The sequence below is a fragment of the Manacus vitellinus genome, unplaced genomic scaffold, assembly GCF_001715985.3.
Source record: "Manacus vitellinus isolate BGI_N305 unplaced genomic scaffold, ASM171598v3 scaffold_95_pilon, whole genome shotgun sequence".
Taxonomy (NCBI): domain Eukaryota; kingdom Metazoa; phylum Chordata; class Aves; order Passeriformes; family Pipridae; genus Manacus; species Manacus vitellinus.
In genome coordinates, this window is record NW_021940896.1 from 245,115 (window position 1) to 263,684 (window position 18,570).

Genomic DNA, 18,570 nt, shown 5'->3' on the forward strand with positions numbered 1-18,570 from the left:
ATAAGCTTTTGAGTCAATCTGATGTTGTAAATGTTAATCATGCAGTACCTAAATTATCAAATTTTTCTATAGAAATCAGTTTGTATTTTCCTTGCTAGGTTACAGAGATTTTAAATTAAAAAAAAAAACCTGAACCCAAATAACAGTTCTTTTTACAGGGAGTCCTGTAGAACAGCCTGGGGAATGGGAGCAGGTAGTGCCACTTCCTTCCAAGGAGGTTCCAAAGGAACTCAAAGCAAAGGAAAAAAGAAGTATTTATGATGTATCTTAAGATAACAGTGTCTCACTGCAACTGTACCCTAAACCTTTACTTATGGTTCCCTAACAGCACTGACAATGACAATGCTGTGCTGGTGAACAAAGAAAATCTGGGTAAGAAGCAGAAGGAAAAAGGGAGGGTGGAATTGAAGCAAGAATGCACCCAACTCATATTAACCAAACCACTAACACAGGTCACAAAAACTGGTGGTACTTTCTGTCAGAAAAAGAAAATAAGGAAAGAGGTTGGAGATAAAAGCCACACAGAGTTTAATCCACAAAAAAACAGAAGGTGGAACTTTGAAACAAATACTGCACATCAGGACAACGCTCTGCAGGATTTGGGAAGAGGTGAAAGGCCTCAACCTCCACATCACTGGAAGCTGTTCCCAACTACAGCAAAGTCACTGTGAAAAGGTGGGCAAAACCACAAGAGCTTGGGTGGACCCTCCAGAAAACCAGAGGAGAGAGTGCTTGTCCTTAGTGCATGTGTCTCAGACAGGTATTAATTTTAAACTGACAGAGAGATGTCACATTAAACCAGGAAAAATTCTATTAGCACCAGAAGAAAACCTGCTGCTGATGGATAAATGAATGAAACTCTGTGCTGAGCTTGGTAATCTTCTGACTTCTGAAGGTGTACACAAACTGAATGCATCGGGAGACATCAGACTGGAAGATTTCTGATTTCTACCAGTGCTGGGGCAATTCAGCAACAAAACAAGAGCAGCAATATCTTGACCCCATCCTCTTTCCTTGTCCTGTCCACACAAATTTTACCCCAGTCTACAGCTGGTCTTTAAAGATCTGAATAAAAAACCACCATGAAATTCCCTGTTTACAGAGGAAAATTAACATTCTTTGTTGGAAAGCAGAGGCATCACCAGTTCATGGGGCAATACACTACATCAGCACAAACTGACTTCACTACAAGTACAAAAACACTGGTCCCATGCTCAAGCTGATCATGGAAGGTGTGATGATCCAGCCCTGTTCCACTCCGACCCACAGTGTGCACTTAAACTGGAGCCTTTGTGTGGTTTAAGTTTCTTTTTGTGAACTGAGAAGCAACAGTTTAAGTGTCCATGTCTAATCCAGGTTTTTATCCAGTATTATATCTGATAAGAGACACTGTAGGGATATTGCTAAAACCAGAATTCTAATATTCAATTACAGTTGAGTGTGAAATTCTTCAATTTCACCATTTTTTTTTTTAATCCATAAATGTTAAAAACAACTCAAGCCTTAAAGCATTTCCAACAGTTACTTTAACTGCCCAGGCTTTCAGAAATTTCAGGAGCCGCTACACTCCTGGACTGCATTGGGAAAATTTAATATAATGTAAGATATGCAGATAAAATATGAATTCCAGCCATGTAACAAAAATGCCGTTGACAACATGTATATTATGCAATTATGACTGTCATTTTATTACTGTTATTAATTTATTAGTATAATTGCAATTTTTTTCAATGTCATAATGTGATAATAAAGGACTTGTCATTACTACGTTAACCTCGGAACATCTCTGACCTCAGGGGAGGGAGCTGCAGGCTTTCAGTCCAAAATGAGCTGTCAGTTACCACAACGAGATTTTGATGACTACATTATCTTGTAATTAAATGTCTCAACAAACTTCTCCTTTTGATTGACAGGTAGTTAAGACTATCTTTGACCACAGGGCAGTTTCTTTATTTTTCAAGAATAATTTTTCAGCGGTGAAGAAGAAAGACAAGAGTTTAAAAATTAAAGTGTTTTGAACTATATATTAATCTATATTTGGTACTTAGAAGACAGTGAAAATTCCACAGAATTTCATTATCCTTTGCCCAAGCTACAGCATTTCAGTGACAACTTTGATTGATTAAAGGAGTTTATGCTTTTCTTTATTAGCATTTAGGTCTTTAAAGAGATAAATTGGTTTGATTTTATATTTTTTCCCCTTATGCTCATTTTTTCTTCTTAACACAACAACAATGCTTAGAATCAATACTGATACCTATGATGGGATCCCAATGTTTAAGGAGATATTCGTAAGGGTCCATTTGTGATGGTTTGGACCTTCTAAAGACCCAGAGGACTCAACAGAAACTGAGTTCATAACGGGTTTAAAAGAACAGGCAACAGAAATTATCATCTACCAGAAAAGACATCACCTCAAACATGAATTTTTGCCACAGCAGACCCTCAGTGACACTGAGGCTGGAGGAGCATCAGTGTCAAAAGGATCCCAAAAGGACACCAAGATGAGAAATGAGACACAACACAGAGTAGCAACCCTGGTGTCTTCCCAAAGAGAAGGTTTTTCTGCAGGAGGGAAGGTGGAACCACCTTTCATGGACAATCCTCTTGAAAGTGGTCAGAGACATCCATGGCCACCACTGTTATCCACAGTTTTGCCCTCTCATGGGATTGTGCAACAGGACAGACCCATCTAACTTGGTCCCTCTCTCTGCCCTGGTAGCCACTGCTGGAGCTCAAGAGGACAAAGGAAGCAAAGTGAGGATTTTCAGGTGCCCAAATCAATTCTTCCCCCCTCTGCTTAAGATCCCATCCTAAATTTCAATGTGAACAAAGGATGAATATCATCATCCTTTCCAAACGCAAAATTGACACGAATAATACAATCCTCCTCCACCAAATCAAATTTCAATAAAACATAAAGTCCTTCAAAATGCAGAAAATTGTATCAATAGTGAAATCTGATGGTAATAAAATAAACCCCGGGCTTTCCACAGCAAGGAAAAGGTCACACAGATTGGGTGCACCTGAAGCACGTCTTCATCACAGCCTGTAGTGACTAAATTTCTTCCCCATTTGTGCCACAATTAACATGAAATTATTTAACGGGCCAGGGCAGCAATTACTGACACAGAATTGTCACTTAAACTGTCAGACCTGTGGTTTCATCTCTCAGGAAGAATCCAGTGAGTCAGAAGCTGAGACAACAACACACAGGCACAAGCACAAGGAGAGGGTTGCACTTATCTGCTGATACACTCTCTGCTTTCAGTATTTCCCAATTTCCCCCACAGGTGGACTGTTGAAATCCAAATCTTATCAAAGTCCCGTGTTCCCAATGTTCAGAGGTTTCTCATACATTTCACACTGTGCAGAGTTTATAAAAGTTCTCAGCTCTAAGAGTCATGGACATGTTTGGGAACCAGCTTTCATTTGGAGAAAAAGCAAAAAAAGCAGAAGGCTGAAAGCAAATAAAATCTTGATTTGTAGGAAATTTATGCATTTTTAAAACTGTGTTAATTTATTTGCTGATACCCAATTTTTTTAACCTCTCTTTCTCTCACATTGCCTCCTTTTAGCAACACATCCTCCTGCAGACTGTTGGACCCCAAGAGCTGTATTCAGATATTGAGGGCATTTAATAAACGGCACAGGGAAAAGTTGGGACAAAAATCTGAACTAATAAATTGCTGCCCAACGTGTTACAGTCATTTCTGTGGAATAATTTCTGAGGTTTTATACTGCATTTGTAATTTCTCTCAACTGTTCAACATAATGGCAATGGTTACACTTGCTTGTATTTTTGGGCTGAATTCCATTTGCCATCAGGACAACTGGATTTCTTGAAATGTGTTCATACTTCTAAATTTATATTTTAAAGTGGTTTAACTTTACAAATAGTAGTTCTTGTAGAAATTACATTAACTAGCTATGCTTGCACAAGGAAAACCACTGCTTATCAAATATTGCAGTTGCAATTGTTTTACTACTAATTACTAGTTCTATGAAAATCAGACACCAAACAAATTGTGAGAATGCACAGTATCACAGACATTACAATGCTTAATGTTTTCCCTAAGATTGAAAATTCTGACCCCAAGACTTAGTTGAGTCAGCCTATATTTAATAATACATTTACACTCTTGATAAATATATCAGCTTTTCCATGTGTAGAAAAAAACCAAAGAAGCTGGCTGTAAAAATTATATTAAAAAGATCTCAATATTAAGTATTCTAGATACATCATAAAGCAGATATACACACAAATACATATGTATTTTATATATATATTTGTGTGTGTGTATATACATATATAATATAAATATATATATTTGTCTGTATATATACATATTATATATATAAAATGTATTTATTCTACATCAGCTACAGGTCAATGTGAACCTCCTTACAAGTCATTTAAAAACAGATCTTCTGAAGCATAATGTTTTTAATTTAATTATCTGTAACAACACTTCGCTGTACACATATTCTACATATCAAACTGAAATTAAAAATATTGAAAATGCCTAGAATGATACACCTTAAAGGACATTCCAGAACAAAGTTTCTAAGAGTACTTGCTTTTGAAAGGACATCTTAAGAGATTATTAAATCAAAATATATTTTGCAGCCCCTTTAACTTGCAGAGGATGTTGCTCTGCTTGCTTATGTAAAAGGCTAAGAGGTAAAATACAGAACTACAACACAAGATTTTTTTATTGTGCCCCCCTGGTGATCTCGAGCTGCCCTTTGCAGGTCATATTCCCAGGAATTCTGCAGGAATATCTGCAAAGCCAAGTGTCTCCTTCAGTGTCCCTCTGCCCCATCGAGTGGTCTGGAGTGCTCTGTAAGAGGTTTACTTCCAGCCTGAGGAGTATTTTTTGGGAAGGAGATCTGGCTTTGTTTACAGTCAGGTTGTGTATTCTGCTGAGAAGAACAGTGTGCCAGGGAAATCCACCTTGGAATAGGAGACCAAGTGCTGTCCCTGCAGCCTCAGGGACACCCTCCCTGATGTTTCCAGTGATTGCCACCAGGTTGTCAGGGCCAACTATTTTATCATAACTGTGTTCAGTGCACCCTGCGTGCAAGGGGCAGGATTCCATACAAAAAAGAGTGGGAATTCTGCTACCCCCTACAGCTCTGATGCACCAAATTCGGGCTCTCAGGTCTGTATTTCCCCAAGCCTGGGAACGGCGTTTCCTCTCCGTTCCTCCAGACTGTGTCAGTCAACACAACACCACGAGCTGCCTCCGTCTAGAATATGTTCCCTCCATTTAGGAAAGTGCAGTAATTCATCAGTGATTTAACCTATAGACATTTGAAGGTTGGAGAGCACCTCAGAGGGGCTGTTGACCTTCAGCAACCGAAAGAATTGAAGCTCCAGCCTTAGTCAATATATATTTATCTTTCTGTTGGGACTATTACAACTGTTCAAGTAATGCTGACCTTGAAACTTCTGCACACCATGCACGAGAATAATGATCCCTGAAGGAAGAGTATAAAAATACCTAAATAGGATATCTAAATCCAAAATGCACATAAAGATAAAAGAAAGCATTTCAAAATGTGAAGTCACTTAAGAAGAGGTAATATTATTGAGGCTCCTATTAATTATAATTTGAATAACACTGCTAAAAACCATAATTACACATTTCTAAATATTTTAATGATAGGATATAATTTATGTCAAAGACCTTGTTTGTTTCATTGTGAAATCTTTGCCTATTTGTAATTAATTTAATGTCTGACTGACAGCCTTGTAAATCGAAATCGTCTACATCTTCAACTTGCTCTGCATGACTGCAAGAGCACAAAGTCTTTACCATGTTCCTTATGATTTTTTAACTTTGCTGAAGACAGAAAATTACAAGAAATAAAATTGTTGGTTTCATGCAATGTCCCAGTTTCCTGTGCCCTCACATTCCACACAGAATTTTCTCTCAAATTTGAGATTCAAACAACAGTCAGGACCAATTACATTAATAAAAATATTATGGTACTACAGGTACTGATAAAATTAACCCTCCCTGAGGCCTCCCCCTTTCTAATATCTGATAGTTGCAAAGTCTTTGGAGACGATTTCTCCAAACAGAAAACCAACACTCTTTTTGGAGGTGGCTGGAGTAAAAGCAAGAATCACCATGCCATGAGGATGAGGACCCAGTTTTAGGCACAGAATAAATTGTCTTAGTTTCACATCCATTCTTAAAACAACCATACACCTTATGTAAAATTACAGGGAAAAAAACCCAAAAGACAATCAACCCCAAGTCTTTAAGGGGGCTCTTTGACTTCTCTTCAGGACATTCTGTTCTACATCCACACAAAAATCCTTCTGATTCAAACTGCAGATACACACTGTACATCAGTGACCCACCTGAGCTATTTACAGGCTTTATTTTAAAAAACTACCATTTCAAAATTCACAGCAAGGACAGTCTGTTAGATTTTTATATCCACTACTCACCACCTGGGCTCCTTCATTTGCTGTCCTGGAGAGCCCAGGGCATCAACCCAACGCTGACCAGTGGCAGCAGAGACACCTAAAAATGCTGTTCTCAAGCAATAGTTTTTTGCCTCCTGGTACAGGGGCCTCCTCACTTCAGAAGACCAACAACCACTTGAGGAAAAGCATCTCACCTGCACACTTGTTAACAAGGAGTAACTCATTCTGGAGTGCAGAGGTGACCTGAGTCACCTACCAAATGCATAAACTAAACGTGTCCACATCTTACAAATGCTTTTCCAACCTCACAGAGATTTCACAACTGTCAGCTTTCTGGCTGCCTAGAATTTTCTATTTGCTAAAAGCCTGAATCATCAGAATTACCATTATTCTTTCTAACTGACCTGATAAGCTCCTGTTGTTGAAGAGGGAGAAGGAAACTCATGCTCTAACTTCTTCTCTAATTCAAAATTTGGGATATGTTTTTAATATGTTCCCAATACTTGCAGCTGCCAGTAAGCCAAGGGGGTAAAAAAGCACTATAAAATAGCAGTAGACTCTTTTTGTATTTAAGTCCAACTTGTGAGAAGTATTTCTGGCTGAGTTAAACTTCCAGCACAAACAGTAAGCTCTTCAACTGAAGATCACTCCCCAAACCCCCATTTGAACACTGAGGTTGGATGGACACAGACACCACCACCACAGAGAGCATCCAAGAGCAATTACACAAAAGCTTTTCTGTTCAGTGCCTTTTACACAGACTCAGGAGAGCCAGTACCATTTTATTTTACCTGGTATTATCCCAGATGTCGTTGTGTCTCAGATTTATTTATGCATTTCCCATCGGAACACAGGAGTTTGCATGAAAATCTGATCCCTCAAGCAAGTGTCACTTCTCCTGCTGCAGCCAATAAAAGGTACCTTGGAAGAGGAAAAAAGGTAAAAACTGCACCTATGCAATGCAGGTCAATGTGGCACACGGGGTTTTATTTCATCCATATACTGCATAATAAAATTTACTGTTATATTAACTCTCCTCTGTGATATCCACTAGATTAGGGCTGCAATAGAAGTGGGTTTTTTTAAAAAGAAACCTGGTAGGGTTTGAAAAATGAGGCTCAGACACAAGAACTTCTACAGCTTTGTAACTAGTCCCACATCAAACCTGTTCAGAGCATTAGTCACTCATGCCTGAGGGTTGTGCTTGCTACAGTGCAGACAGAGTTTTGGACACCCTCTGCCCAAGAGCATCATCATAAACTCTGCCTCCAGGAGATCACACAACCCTGAGATCCAGAGAAGGGTCCATGCAAGCAGTGCTGCACAGCAGGATAATCCTCCTGGATGGCCTGGGGAGAGCTACTGCAGAGCCACTTTCTGACACAGAATTACTGTCACTGACTGAGTAGGATGCCACGACATCAGCAGACCTGGGTGCTCAGGGACACCAGATCTGACAGACTCTGTCCAGATTCCTTGAAATCTCCACAAAGAGGACCCTGCTAACCCAGGACTGTGCAGGCTCAGAGAGAAACCACCAGGAGAACAGCTCAGAGCACTACAGGCATCACACCATTCAGCTGGAGCTTCATCCAGGTACGGAATCGCTGCCACTCAGAGCAGAGAAAGAATTCCTCAATGTCACCTCTGAAGAGACAAAGTAATTTTTTGATACCACCTTCAGGAAATATCAAGCTAACTTCCCAAAAATCACCCAGCATGCTCTCAAAAGGCCAATGTTGCTTAAGCCAGGACAAAAATACTATTTTTTTTCCAAGTGTGTTCTTGTTATCACACATTTTATACACAATAAGTAAGGACTCTTAAAAATTGTGAACAAGCACCTTACGTCATTTAGGCTGCAGAATACCTCAGTTTTGCCCTCTGTTTTATTTTAGCTTGGATGGCAGAGGAAGATAATAAAGTTTAATGTGTACTATTACTCAGTTGCTCAAAATTCAAGGTCACTAGGACATCAAGGGCCAAGAAAAAACCTGCTGATTGAAAAAAACAAGTACATAAACCATTTATTGTAATTGCATTTCTTTTACTGGACATTATATTAGAACTTGATGCAAAATGTTGACTCAGAAGAGCTAAAAATAACCAAAAGTTTCCTTATATTCAGCAAAACATATTTTAATACTACTTACAGAATTCCTCTAGCCTTGCTAATTTGATTCTCCCTATATATTTTGAGCCTGCACATTGGTATAGGAAGCTGGGATAGGTGGGATAGGAGTTACACTATTTTAATTTCTCAAGGATAACAATCTAAGCTGTACCAACATATAAACTATGTTATATTGAATTTATGAACAGGGAAAAGGTGACAATGAAGATTAATCACCACACACAGGCCTGTCAAACTCCTCCAACTCCACAATATGAATTTATTATGTAAAAATGGCTCCAATACGGGAAATTTACTGGCTTAGACACAAAATGTCCCTTAGTCAGCAAGGCTTTGGGAGTATCCAAGGATGCTTCCTTAACCAAAAGCAAAGCAGTTCAGAATCTGAGCAGCACAGACCTTGTTCTGATATAAACCACAAGAATTCCTTTCAGCATTGGTTGCTGAGGGATTCCTTAGTTCTGATGAGGACCAACTACGGATGGAGATCCCACTCCTGGTCTGTCCCCATCTTTGAGCTGGTTCCAAAGGACAGTCCTCCCACCTTCTCTCCCAGGCTGTACAGAACAGACCCTAAAGCACAACAGCTTCAACAGCCCTGGTTTCCCTAAACTCAGAAATCCATGGAAGAGCAGCTTCATTTAAAAAAAAAAATAATCACACAGTTACGTAACCAGTGAAGGGAGAGGGTCTTAATTTCCCAAATTTTGCATTTGCCCAACTTCTAAGACCTTTATTTTCCAACCTTAATATTTTGTTATCAGAGATATTTTTTTTTTAATTGGGGAAGACGCAATTTTATCTCTGTTGAACTCCAAACCGCTTTGGAACATAATGTTTTAAACAAAATTCCAACCAACACTGTACAGATGGTCCAAAGCCTCTCCACCTTTACTGCACCAAATAAAAGTGATGTCCACTCTCCTGAGGAGTTATTCAGCACTCAGTTCCCAGGGACCACCTTCCCTGCATGGTGCTGGAAGGTGTGTCCAGAACTCTTTATATGATGTTAGGGGTTAATTCAGAAGCAACAACATGGAAGATACAACAACTCTCAGGTGTCATGGAAAGTTAACCAATAGCAATCTGTAAGCAGCCATGTGAAACTGGAAAATAAAACTCCTAATAGGTTTTTTGAATAATTTTTTAATCCTATCCTCAGCAATGTACAAGAGACCTCTAACACATCTTGAAAGTTTCTCAGTGAAAACACTGCTCAGAGAATACATCAGGAGTACTGTACAAAACTCCAGGGAATCCAATTTCTGCAGCAGGAACAGGCCCTGTACCTCCCCAGTCAATTTCTACAGACATATCACTTCCCAAATATTTTGAAAATAGTCAAAACAGGATGGACATTTCTCCTTCAAAATATATATATTTTAAAAACTATTTTTGTAGGCAGAAGGAACAAATTATTTTCTGTAGATTCCAGAAGAGAGTTAAAAAGTCAACATTTTACTGGCATATCACGGCAGAAGAACACTCTTATTGGGAAATACTAATTGGCTTTCTTATAAACTATAATGCCTTGGCTTGGCATACACAATATGCCTTTCCTCAAGGAAGAAACAGGGAAGGAAACAGTAATTCAGCTAAAAACAGCATTCAAGACACATACAGAACCGACATCCAAAAGTAACAGATTTATAAATCAATAAATTTACTTTAGGTTTGCCATAAATCTGAAGACTCTGGTATTCCATTCTTGACTGCTTTACAGAGAAGCATTTGGGGAGAGGGAAGGACCCTTGTTGCCCCTGACAGCCCATTGCTGCCTACTGGGCTCCTCACTGTAGGGACACTCCTGCATTACCACAGGGAGTGGTTTTTGCTAATCCAGGGTCACCAAGTCCCAAGATCCAGCCTGTGCAGCTCCCTGCTTTATGAACACATACAGAAAACACCATTTCTAAAAATTATACTCTTCCTAAGACTGTTCTCCTCTCCTCTGTTTTGTAATTTGAAACTGATACAGAGCTCATAACAGATTCATTTCTTTTATTCCTGACCATTCAATTATTTATACACTGTAAATAAGACAATTTGCAATATGCTTTCCTCCTACATTGTTTTTGAAGCTATTTCACATAAGTGAGATAAGGTCTCATTTAAAGCACTGGCTCTTTAGGTGTTAAACACAAGTAGTAAATCCACTTTGTCAAATTGCCCCATTTATAATATTTAATCTTCCTTCTGTAATCAGGAGAGCTGAAGTACACATTCAGAGTTGCTTTCCTTTGACACAGTTCTCTTATTACTGTCTCTTTTCCTCACATAATGTCCCACAGCAGCTGTGCCATTATGATGATGCTTTCTCTTCTCTCTTTTTCTTTTTTTAAACAGCCTCTCTAGCACAAATAATTAAAACATGTATTTACCTTCCATCACTTGGCTGAGACTAAGTGCACATTTTGGGAGAAGGGGGGGCCAGTTGTTTGTTTCTTTTTATTTTATTTCTGAGCAGTGACATATTGATGTTTCAGATAATAAATCATTCCAATTTGTTCATCCCTGCCAACAATGGTTTTAATCTTCATTTACGACTTGCAAAGTCCGTTTTGTTGGAAGCCTTTGATAAAATACTCAATTACCATTTTTTTTTTTGCACTGCAGTTCAACTGCTGTGCTGATAAAGGCTCCAGCTCAGAAGATAAACTGCAAATAATTCCTGAAGAACAAATGTCAGAGGCAGTTTACAATGAATGGGATTTTTTTTTGGAGCAGATTATTCTCCCACCAAAGTGACAGGGCAGCTCAATATTTATTTTGTCGAGGATGTCATTTAAATATTGTTTGACACCTGCTCTCTGCAGTCAGTACTCAGCACACAGCACTTTGGAGGGGTTTAGGAGTGAGGTTCCAGCTCTACTGCATCTATAACATGTTTCAGGGACTTGGTTTAAGAGGCAGAAATGGCAGCTTCAATACACACTTGGCAACTCTTCCCAGGTAAATAAAGGGAAATAGCACAAAAACGTGTGTGCTGCTCACACCTCTGTGCCCAGGGACCCATGAACATCACAGAACTGATGTGTCAGAGAAGGGGGGACCTAAGAAAGACTCAAGTTTTCAACTTCCTCCCACGGAGCTTCTGTGACAGTTAATCCAAAAAACCTGATTTCAGATTACTTTTCCCCCTAGGAGAGAAGGTATCCCGAGATTTTGGTGGGATCTTCCCCCATGGATACACCCTGTGGTGGGCAGACCCTGGCTGTGGTGAGTTCATCACATGGTGCCTCTGCCTCTCCTTCCCCTGCTCCAGAGTGGGGTCCCTTCCATGGGAGACTGTTTTCTGTGAATTTTTCCAACCTGAGTCCTTCCCCAGGGCTGCAGTTCTTCACCAACTGCTCCAGCATGGGTCCCTTTTCATGGGATCAGACTGAAGACAACTCCCACTGCTACAATTCCTTAAAGCAAAAAGGGACTTCCCCCCTCCCAGCTGTGAAATGCAAGTGGTCTGGACTGACAGTGGTTATTACACCATCACCAAATTATCTCAAAATAAAAGGATCAGTCTTACATTATTTTCACCTAATCAGCAGCTCTTTTGGTCCTTTAAAAAAATCAGAGCATTCTTCCAAAAACAATGTCCTGAAACACCTGTGAAGGTGCAGGGAGGATGGCACAGCACAGCCAAAGATGTACCCAGAACATTCCCAGGGAAAAGGTCCCTGGTCTTTTCAAAAAGCAACTAATAACGTGCCATTTATCTTAATGAATTAAAGGCTTAATGAATTATGTCTTTTGTTTCAAGTCTTTAATCTGTTTCCAACTACCCTGGTTTATTTGCTTCAGTTATGATTTATTTTTTCTTGTGCTAAATCAGTGTTTCTCTGGAGGGATTCAGAGAACACACTGAAGGTGGAGCCTTCCCCTTATATCACAAAAGATTTGGAGTAAGAGGCAGGCAGGATTCACACACACAGTACTGCAAGGAACAGGAACACAGCACAGCAGCAAAATCCAAGATATATTTTAATTCAACACTGTTTGAAGTGTATCAAGTCCATCTAAAGGCCATAATCTGCCAAATTAGGTCAGAGATCCACCTGCACTTCAGAGACCTTTATACTCACAACCAGCAGCAAGGAAAATCATATTAAACCAAAAGTATGCTTTAAGTTAATCAGTCACCATATCAAAATACATGTGCATGTGCTTTAGTTATAAACCTAACTAGATTTTCAAAATACTTCCTAATAACTTATATATCCATGTATCTACCATAGCCAAGTATAAAATCAAAGCATGCATTTTCTGACATTCTCATCTCACCTAGGAGTACTTTGCTCTTCCATCAAGCAAAATTAAAACTTACGGATAAAAAAACAGAGAAATTGTTTTTACAGATAAAGTAATACTCATTAAGTTCCCTTTTAAAACTGCAGTAGGTGAAGAGAGAGCCAAATGATCTGACCACATGAAGCAGATACCTAGACTTCAGGAATACAATAATCAGCATACACTTAAAATTAAGCACACATGCAAGTAAGTTGGAATAAGAGACAATCACAGGACACATGCAATACCAACCCCAGAATGAGAAGGTGGTGACTAATCTTCAGGCTCCCTGGATGAACAGAACTGGGCACAGAGCACTACCTAATGATAATATTCATTATTACAGAGACAAGATGGAGCATCCATCCTGTGGGGATACCCACGGCGTGTGTGTATGTGCATGTGTACACGTGTACATCTATAAACACCTGCTTTACAAACCTATTACTGCTCTTCACTGACCTCTCAAAAAAGTATTGAGATTAATGAATAACTGGCTTTCCAAATCTCTCCCTGTTCCTCTCTGCTGCTGTGGCTCAATGCAGACATCATTACTACTCCACCAGAGTAGTGATTCTGCTCGTCATGCCTGAAACAACTACAGCACGGAGATTAAATACAATCTATATCCACATAAATCATTGAATAAATGAATCATGAAATTAATATGTAAATTGTGTGTTTAACCTCTATTTATACAGCACTGTCTGTCACCATGTAGTAAATCTAAAACTAATTGCAAATTCACAACTCTGCAAAAAGAACACCATGGTAAAAGCTTGACATATTTATTAACTAAATGTTGAACTACATTGAGTAAGTAATTAACAGTCATGCCAGAACAGGGAGAGGAAATTATATTTAAGCACAGATGTCACCTGTATGAAATGGCTAAAACTATTTTAGATTAGATTTTGATATTAATCAAAGAATACTCCTATTTAATTTTTGACAGACAAATCTGTTTCCATTTATTCATGATTCCATTAAACACTCCAGTTTTAAACCTGAATGTCATGTCCATTCTCAGTCTGATGTTCCTTTTAATATGTCTTAGAAGAAAATGTGAAGAAGAAAGTGGTAAGGTTAAATGGTAATAAAACCTTTCTACAGACGAGACAAAACCCCCTCAATAAACCAGAAAAAATAACTTTATATTAGGTTAAATTCCCTGATTTATTTCTTTGATACATAAAGAACTGAACATAAGTCTTAGGATACCATATCTAATTTCATTCCTACATATTTTCAGTGCTTTCCAATGAACAAAAGGCACCTCCAGTTGGATGATCCTGGAAGTTCCCTAACTGCATGCACCAACACAGAGATCCTCCTTAAGTTTATTCTAGAATTACAATGTATTTAAGACATACAACATCAAAATAGATGCTGTATGAAAGCACTTGTGCAAAGGCATTTAAAGCTTCCAAACTAGTCAGTAAGGTATTGACATGGAACAAAAGGGAAAGGAGACGCCTTCCCCTCAGGCAGCCAAGACAGACACATCAATCCCATGGCATGAGGTGAGTGATGCTAATCAGAAATACCCACTGCAGCCAAACACATACTCTATTGTGAAATTCAGAATATTAACCCTTTTGTCTTAAAGTTCTCTGCTGTTCAAACTGAGCAAATTCCATAAGAATCAACAAAAAGTAGAAGAAATTATATTTGTCCGTGAAATCAGACTGGCCATGTGTCCTCTGCCCCCTTCAACAGGTCAATACAGGTACACTACCTGTATCATTCCCAAGCAGGACATGAGCACAAGGCAGGCTCCCAACTGGGGAAAAATGAATCCTTGCAGAATAACAGAACAGCAAAGAGAAATCGATTATATAATAAATACGTATTTTAAAACACAGCAACTGCCCCACCGGGCAAACTTGCTTTCTTAACAGGCACTATTCATTTGAAAGATACCCTAAGTAAATTCCACTGGACTCCAACAGAAAATGCACACTGCAAGGGAAGCAAGTCCAATTCCAGGGCAGGAAAAGGGTGAGATCCTGAAATAACCAAGACTAATGAGAAAATTCACACAGAATTTTATGCCCTTCTGTTTCCAGGCTTTTAGTAAAGCTAAACTCAGATTAGCAGATAAATTTTACTTTATATGGAATTTATAGACCTAATCTGTCCCCTCATGGCAAATCCATCCTGCACATATCACTCCTCACTCTGTGCCTGATGAAGCTACATGAGCATTAGGATCCCCATCTCACAACCTGCACATCAGAGGCACAAAGAGATGAGGTGATTTGTCCAAGGTCACAACAGGAGTCATTTCCAGGGCCAGCAATGAGACTTCAGTTCCTCAGCTCCTGGTTCCAGCAACCAGACCATGATGCCTTTAACTGTATTACAGTAAACACTCCCCTGTGCCATCAATCTTGGATCCAGGAGCACTTCAAATCACTCGAGGATTATGACATTTTTATGGGAGGACAGCACTTCATTCCTGACCTGAAAACTTGGGGGGAAGAGCAGGAAAAACTCCCGAAGCTGGTGAAAAAGAACTGTGTAGCAGGAGGGTTGAACAGCTACAAGAGGTTGGGGAACACAGGGGAACAAACCAGTCCAGTTCTGCTTTGCTTCCAGAATTTGAACAACCACCAGCTGTTTGCAAATCTCAGAAGTTACATTAATGCTTGGAAAACAATTGTCTATAAAGACTAAACATGACAACTGCTGTTTACTATTCACTATTTCCTATCCACTTACCTATCTATTTTCTCCAGTTTTCAGCAGTTTCAGGCACACAGAGAACGAAGTGGACAGTATACAGGCAGCTTACAAACTGAGAGTTTGAACAGATTACTGGAATAATTCTGAATGATAAATCAATTACTGCAATCAATTACAACTTTCCAAAGTCTTAATTTAAGATGTGCATATATTTTCACAGCAGGTAATTTCACTGCATGCAATTTAGAACGTAGAACACAAGAACTGCAGGAAAACAACACAGTCTAGTCACCAAACTCCAAGTCATTCTTACAGAGGGTTTTCAGGGCTTTTTTTCCTGACCAAAAAAAAAATCGTACAATCATTCCAACATTCACTACAAAATGTAGAAGCAACACAGTACAGTGTAGTTACTCCTTGAAAACATGAAAAAAGAAAACAGGGGAGAGAGAGATTACTGTCTTCATGGGGCTATTCCTCTCCCATGAGGTGTTCGAACTACATGCACTGTCAAATAAATAAATACTGGCAATTAAAGAGAGAATAAATGAGGTATTTTAATGAAGCTCTCCAAAAGCCATCTGGACATGGTTCTGGGCACCCTGCTTGAGCAGGGTTTAGACACGATGACCTCCAGGGGTCCTCTCCAACACAGCATAAGGAGCTAAATCTAATTCCAGGTAACAGGAATTATCTAGATAAGAGTGGAGCTTCTTGCAAAGACACAAGTATTGATGACTTTGCTCAGGACACTGGCAAGGCCCTACCTGGAACAGCTTTAATCATCTCAGTTCTAGAAGAACCAGAGCTCTCTCTCACTTGTCTGCACCATTCCTCCTCTCGGTCTCTTTTAGAGTCTTTTAATCAACTCCATTATTTTGCCTGGTCTAATGTTTCAGATTTAACAGTCATCTTAAGTGAATTATTGGCCTTATAATTTACTAATTTCCATCCCACTTCAATTACTCAAGTCCTTCAAGTTCCCAAATTGTCATCTTTAGTCTTCTATATATTGACAATATCTTCTTACATTTGTCATCAGCAAACTGTATTACCACACCCCCACTCTGTGCCAGGGCTGATCATTAAAGATATTAAATAGGATCAGCCACAAAACAATCCTTGAAAACTCAATCACTAACTATAAGTCCGATAATTTCAAATTACTTTTTACATCCTTGAGCCATTTTCCCCATTTTTACCACCCTATCCAGGAATTTCCTACACTAACTGTTCTGCAGAAGTCCAGATAGCAATGGCAGCCTTACCTATGTCTTAAAATAAATAAATAAATAAATAAATAAATAAATAAATAAATAAATCTGTGATCTTAGCAAACACAGCTATTGAGTCATCTCAGCACAATCTGCCCATGGAAAACCACATGACATTGTGTCTAACTATCCACTTTTTGGCCTGGTTTGAATTATATTTAATAACAAAATTTGTTTCAAGTTCTCCTTTGCCATTTAGATAAATGATTACCTCTAAATTTTCCATATTTCCTACCATGAAAGCTCATATAAATTTGCCAAGATAAATAAATTTATGTTTGCATATCTGTCCTTACTGAGGAATAAGAAGGATTCAAAGTACTTCCTTACTAGGGCAAATAAAACCTGTAGCAGTTCACCAGGTTTGCCTCCACCCAATAAAAACACAACCAGAAGCAGCATTTGCAGGACTCCCAAAGCATTTTGAACCAAGTCAGAAGGATTTGAAGTAAACCCTTATGTAGAGGTTCATCATCATCATCAGATGAAACCACACAGGATGCAGAAAGGGCAGCAAGGGTGGGAGGGGAGGCAGGGAGGAAGCTGGTTTGCATCCATTGCCAGCTTCCATAGAGAGTGCCTGTGTGCCAGGGGCTGACCCTCAAATGTCTCAGACACCCCAGCAGATGAGCCAGTCCCAGGCAAGCACATGCTGGGACCATTTTTTACTGCTCTTGGGTCCTCTTCGGAGCTGCTGACTAAGGGTTCCCCTTCTGGGGGCAGGGGGGACTGGCCCACCACACCTTCCCTGCTTCATCATACCCACAGGAATCACCAGGTCTGATCACCACCCAGCCCAAGCACCCAGTGCCACGTCCAGTCTTTCCTTTAACACCTCCAGGGCCAACGACTCCACCAAGCCCCTGAGCAGCCTCTTCCCAAATTTCACTGCTGCACAGACGGCATCTCCCTGAGCTGTCACCACCTTGGACCTCCCTTCCCACACAGAAATTGAGAGCAGCCCATCCCTGCAGCCCCCAGATTACAACCCCCGAGGAGGGGCGAGAGGAGAGGCCATAAAGCAGCTCGTTCCTTGCCCCGCGCAGGGAGAAGACGGGCACAGCGCTGTTCTTCAAATCACTAACGGCTCTGATACTGCTTCCACAGGAGATTTATGTTAAAAAGATAACTTTCCTCACTTTTGGTTTTCATTTCTGTTCCTTTTTCTCCCCGACATTTCATTCTGGGCAGGAGAAAGAGCGGTTCATTTCCGCGGCGGCCCAGAACAATCTCAGATTTATGGCGCGCGCGGGCCCATCCCGGTGATAGAGCAATCCTTCCAGGAGACATCTCCCCATTACTGGAGCTGCTCCTCCTGCCCCGCTGCCACTGCTGGACGGATCTGTCAGCCCCGACAGGGGGGCTCCCGGCCCCGCCAGCCCCCACACACATTTGTCATCTTTATCTCAGCAGCTCCTCTTAAACAAACTCCTCGCGCGCAGCTTCGCCGCTTTTGCTTCAAAACAAAACGTTTGAGGGAAACGGCACATTTTCAACTGTGACTTCATTTGCTGTCTGATTTTCTGCTGAAGTTATTTTAGTTTTCATGAAAGGAAATAATGGGGAAAGATGAAGGCTTCATTCCACTGTGCTGACAACATAGTGGGGGAGAAATGGTGCAGTTAATAATGTAAACTTGATGTATGTAAGCACAGCTGGTTTGGGAACATCTTTTCAGCAGCACTAATTTATACTTTGCCTTTGTTTTGTGTTTTGGTTTATGATTTTGATTAGCCACTAGAATG

The 18,570-nt window shown here is 39.8% G+C and overlaps 1 protein-coding gene across 2 annotated transcripts in view; it reads right to left on the minus strand.

Annotated features, from left to right (window-relative positions):
* DACH2 (dachshund family transcription factor 2) overlaps positions 1–18,017 on the minus strand; it is a 212,554-nt gene extending 194,537 nt beyond the window's left edge. For both annotated transcript variants that reach the window (XM_018070866.1, XM_018070865.1), the window contains exon 1: positions 17,965–18,017. In XM_018070866.1, coding sequence (XP_017926355.1) covers positions 17,965–18,002 — 38 coding nt within the window. In that variant the 5' untranslated portion in view covers positions 18,003–18,017. The remainder of the gene's footprint in view (positions 1–17,964) is intronic.
* Between the last annotated feature and the right edge of the window lie 553 nt (positions 18,018–18,570).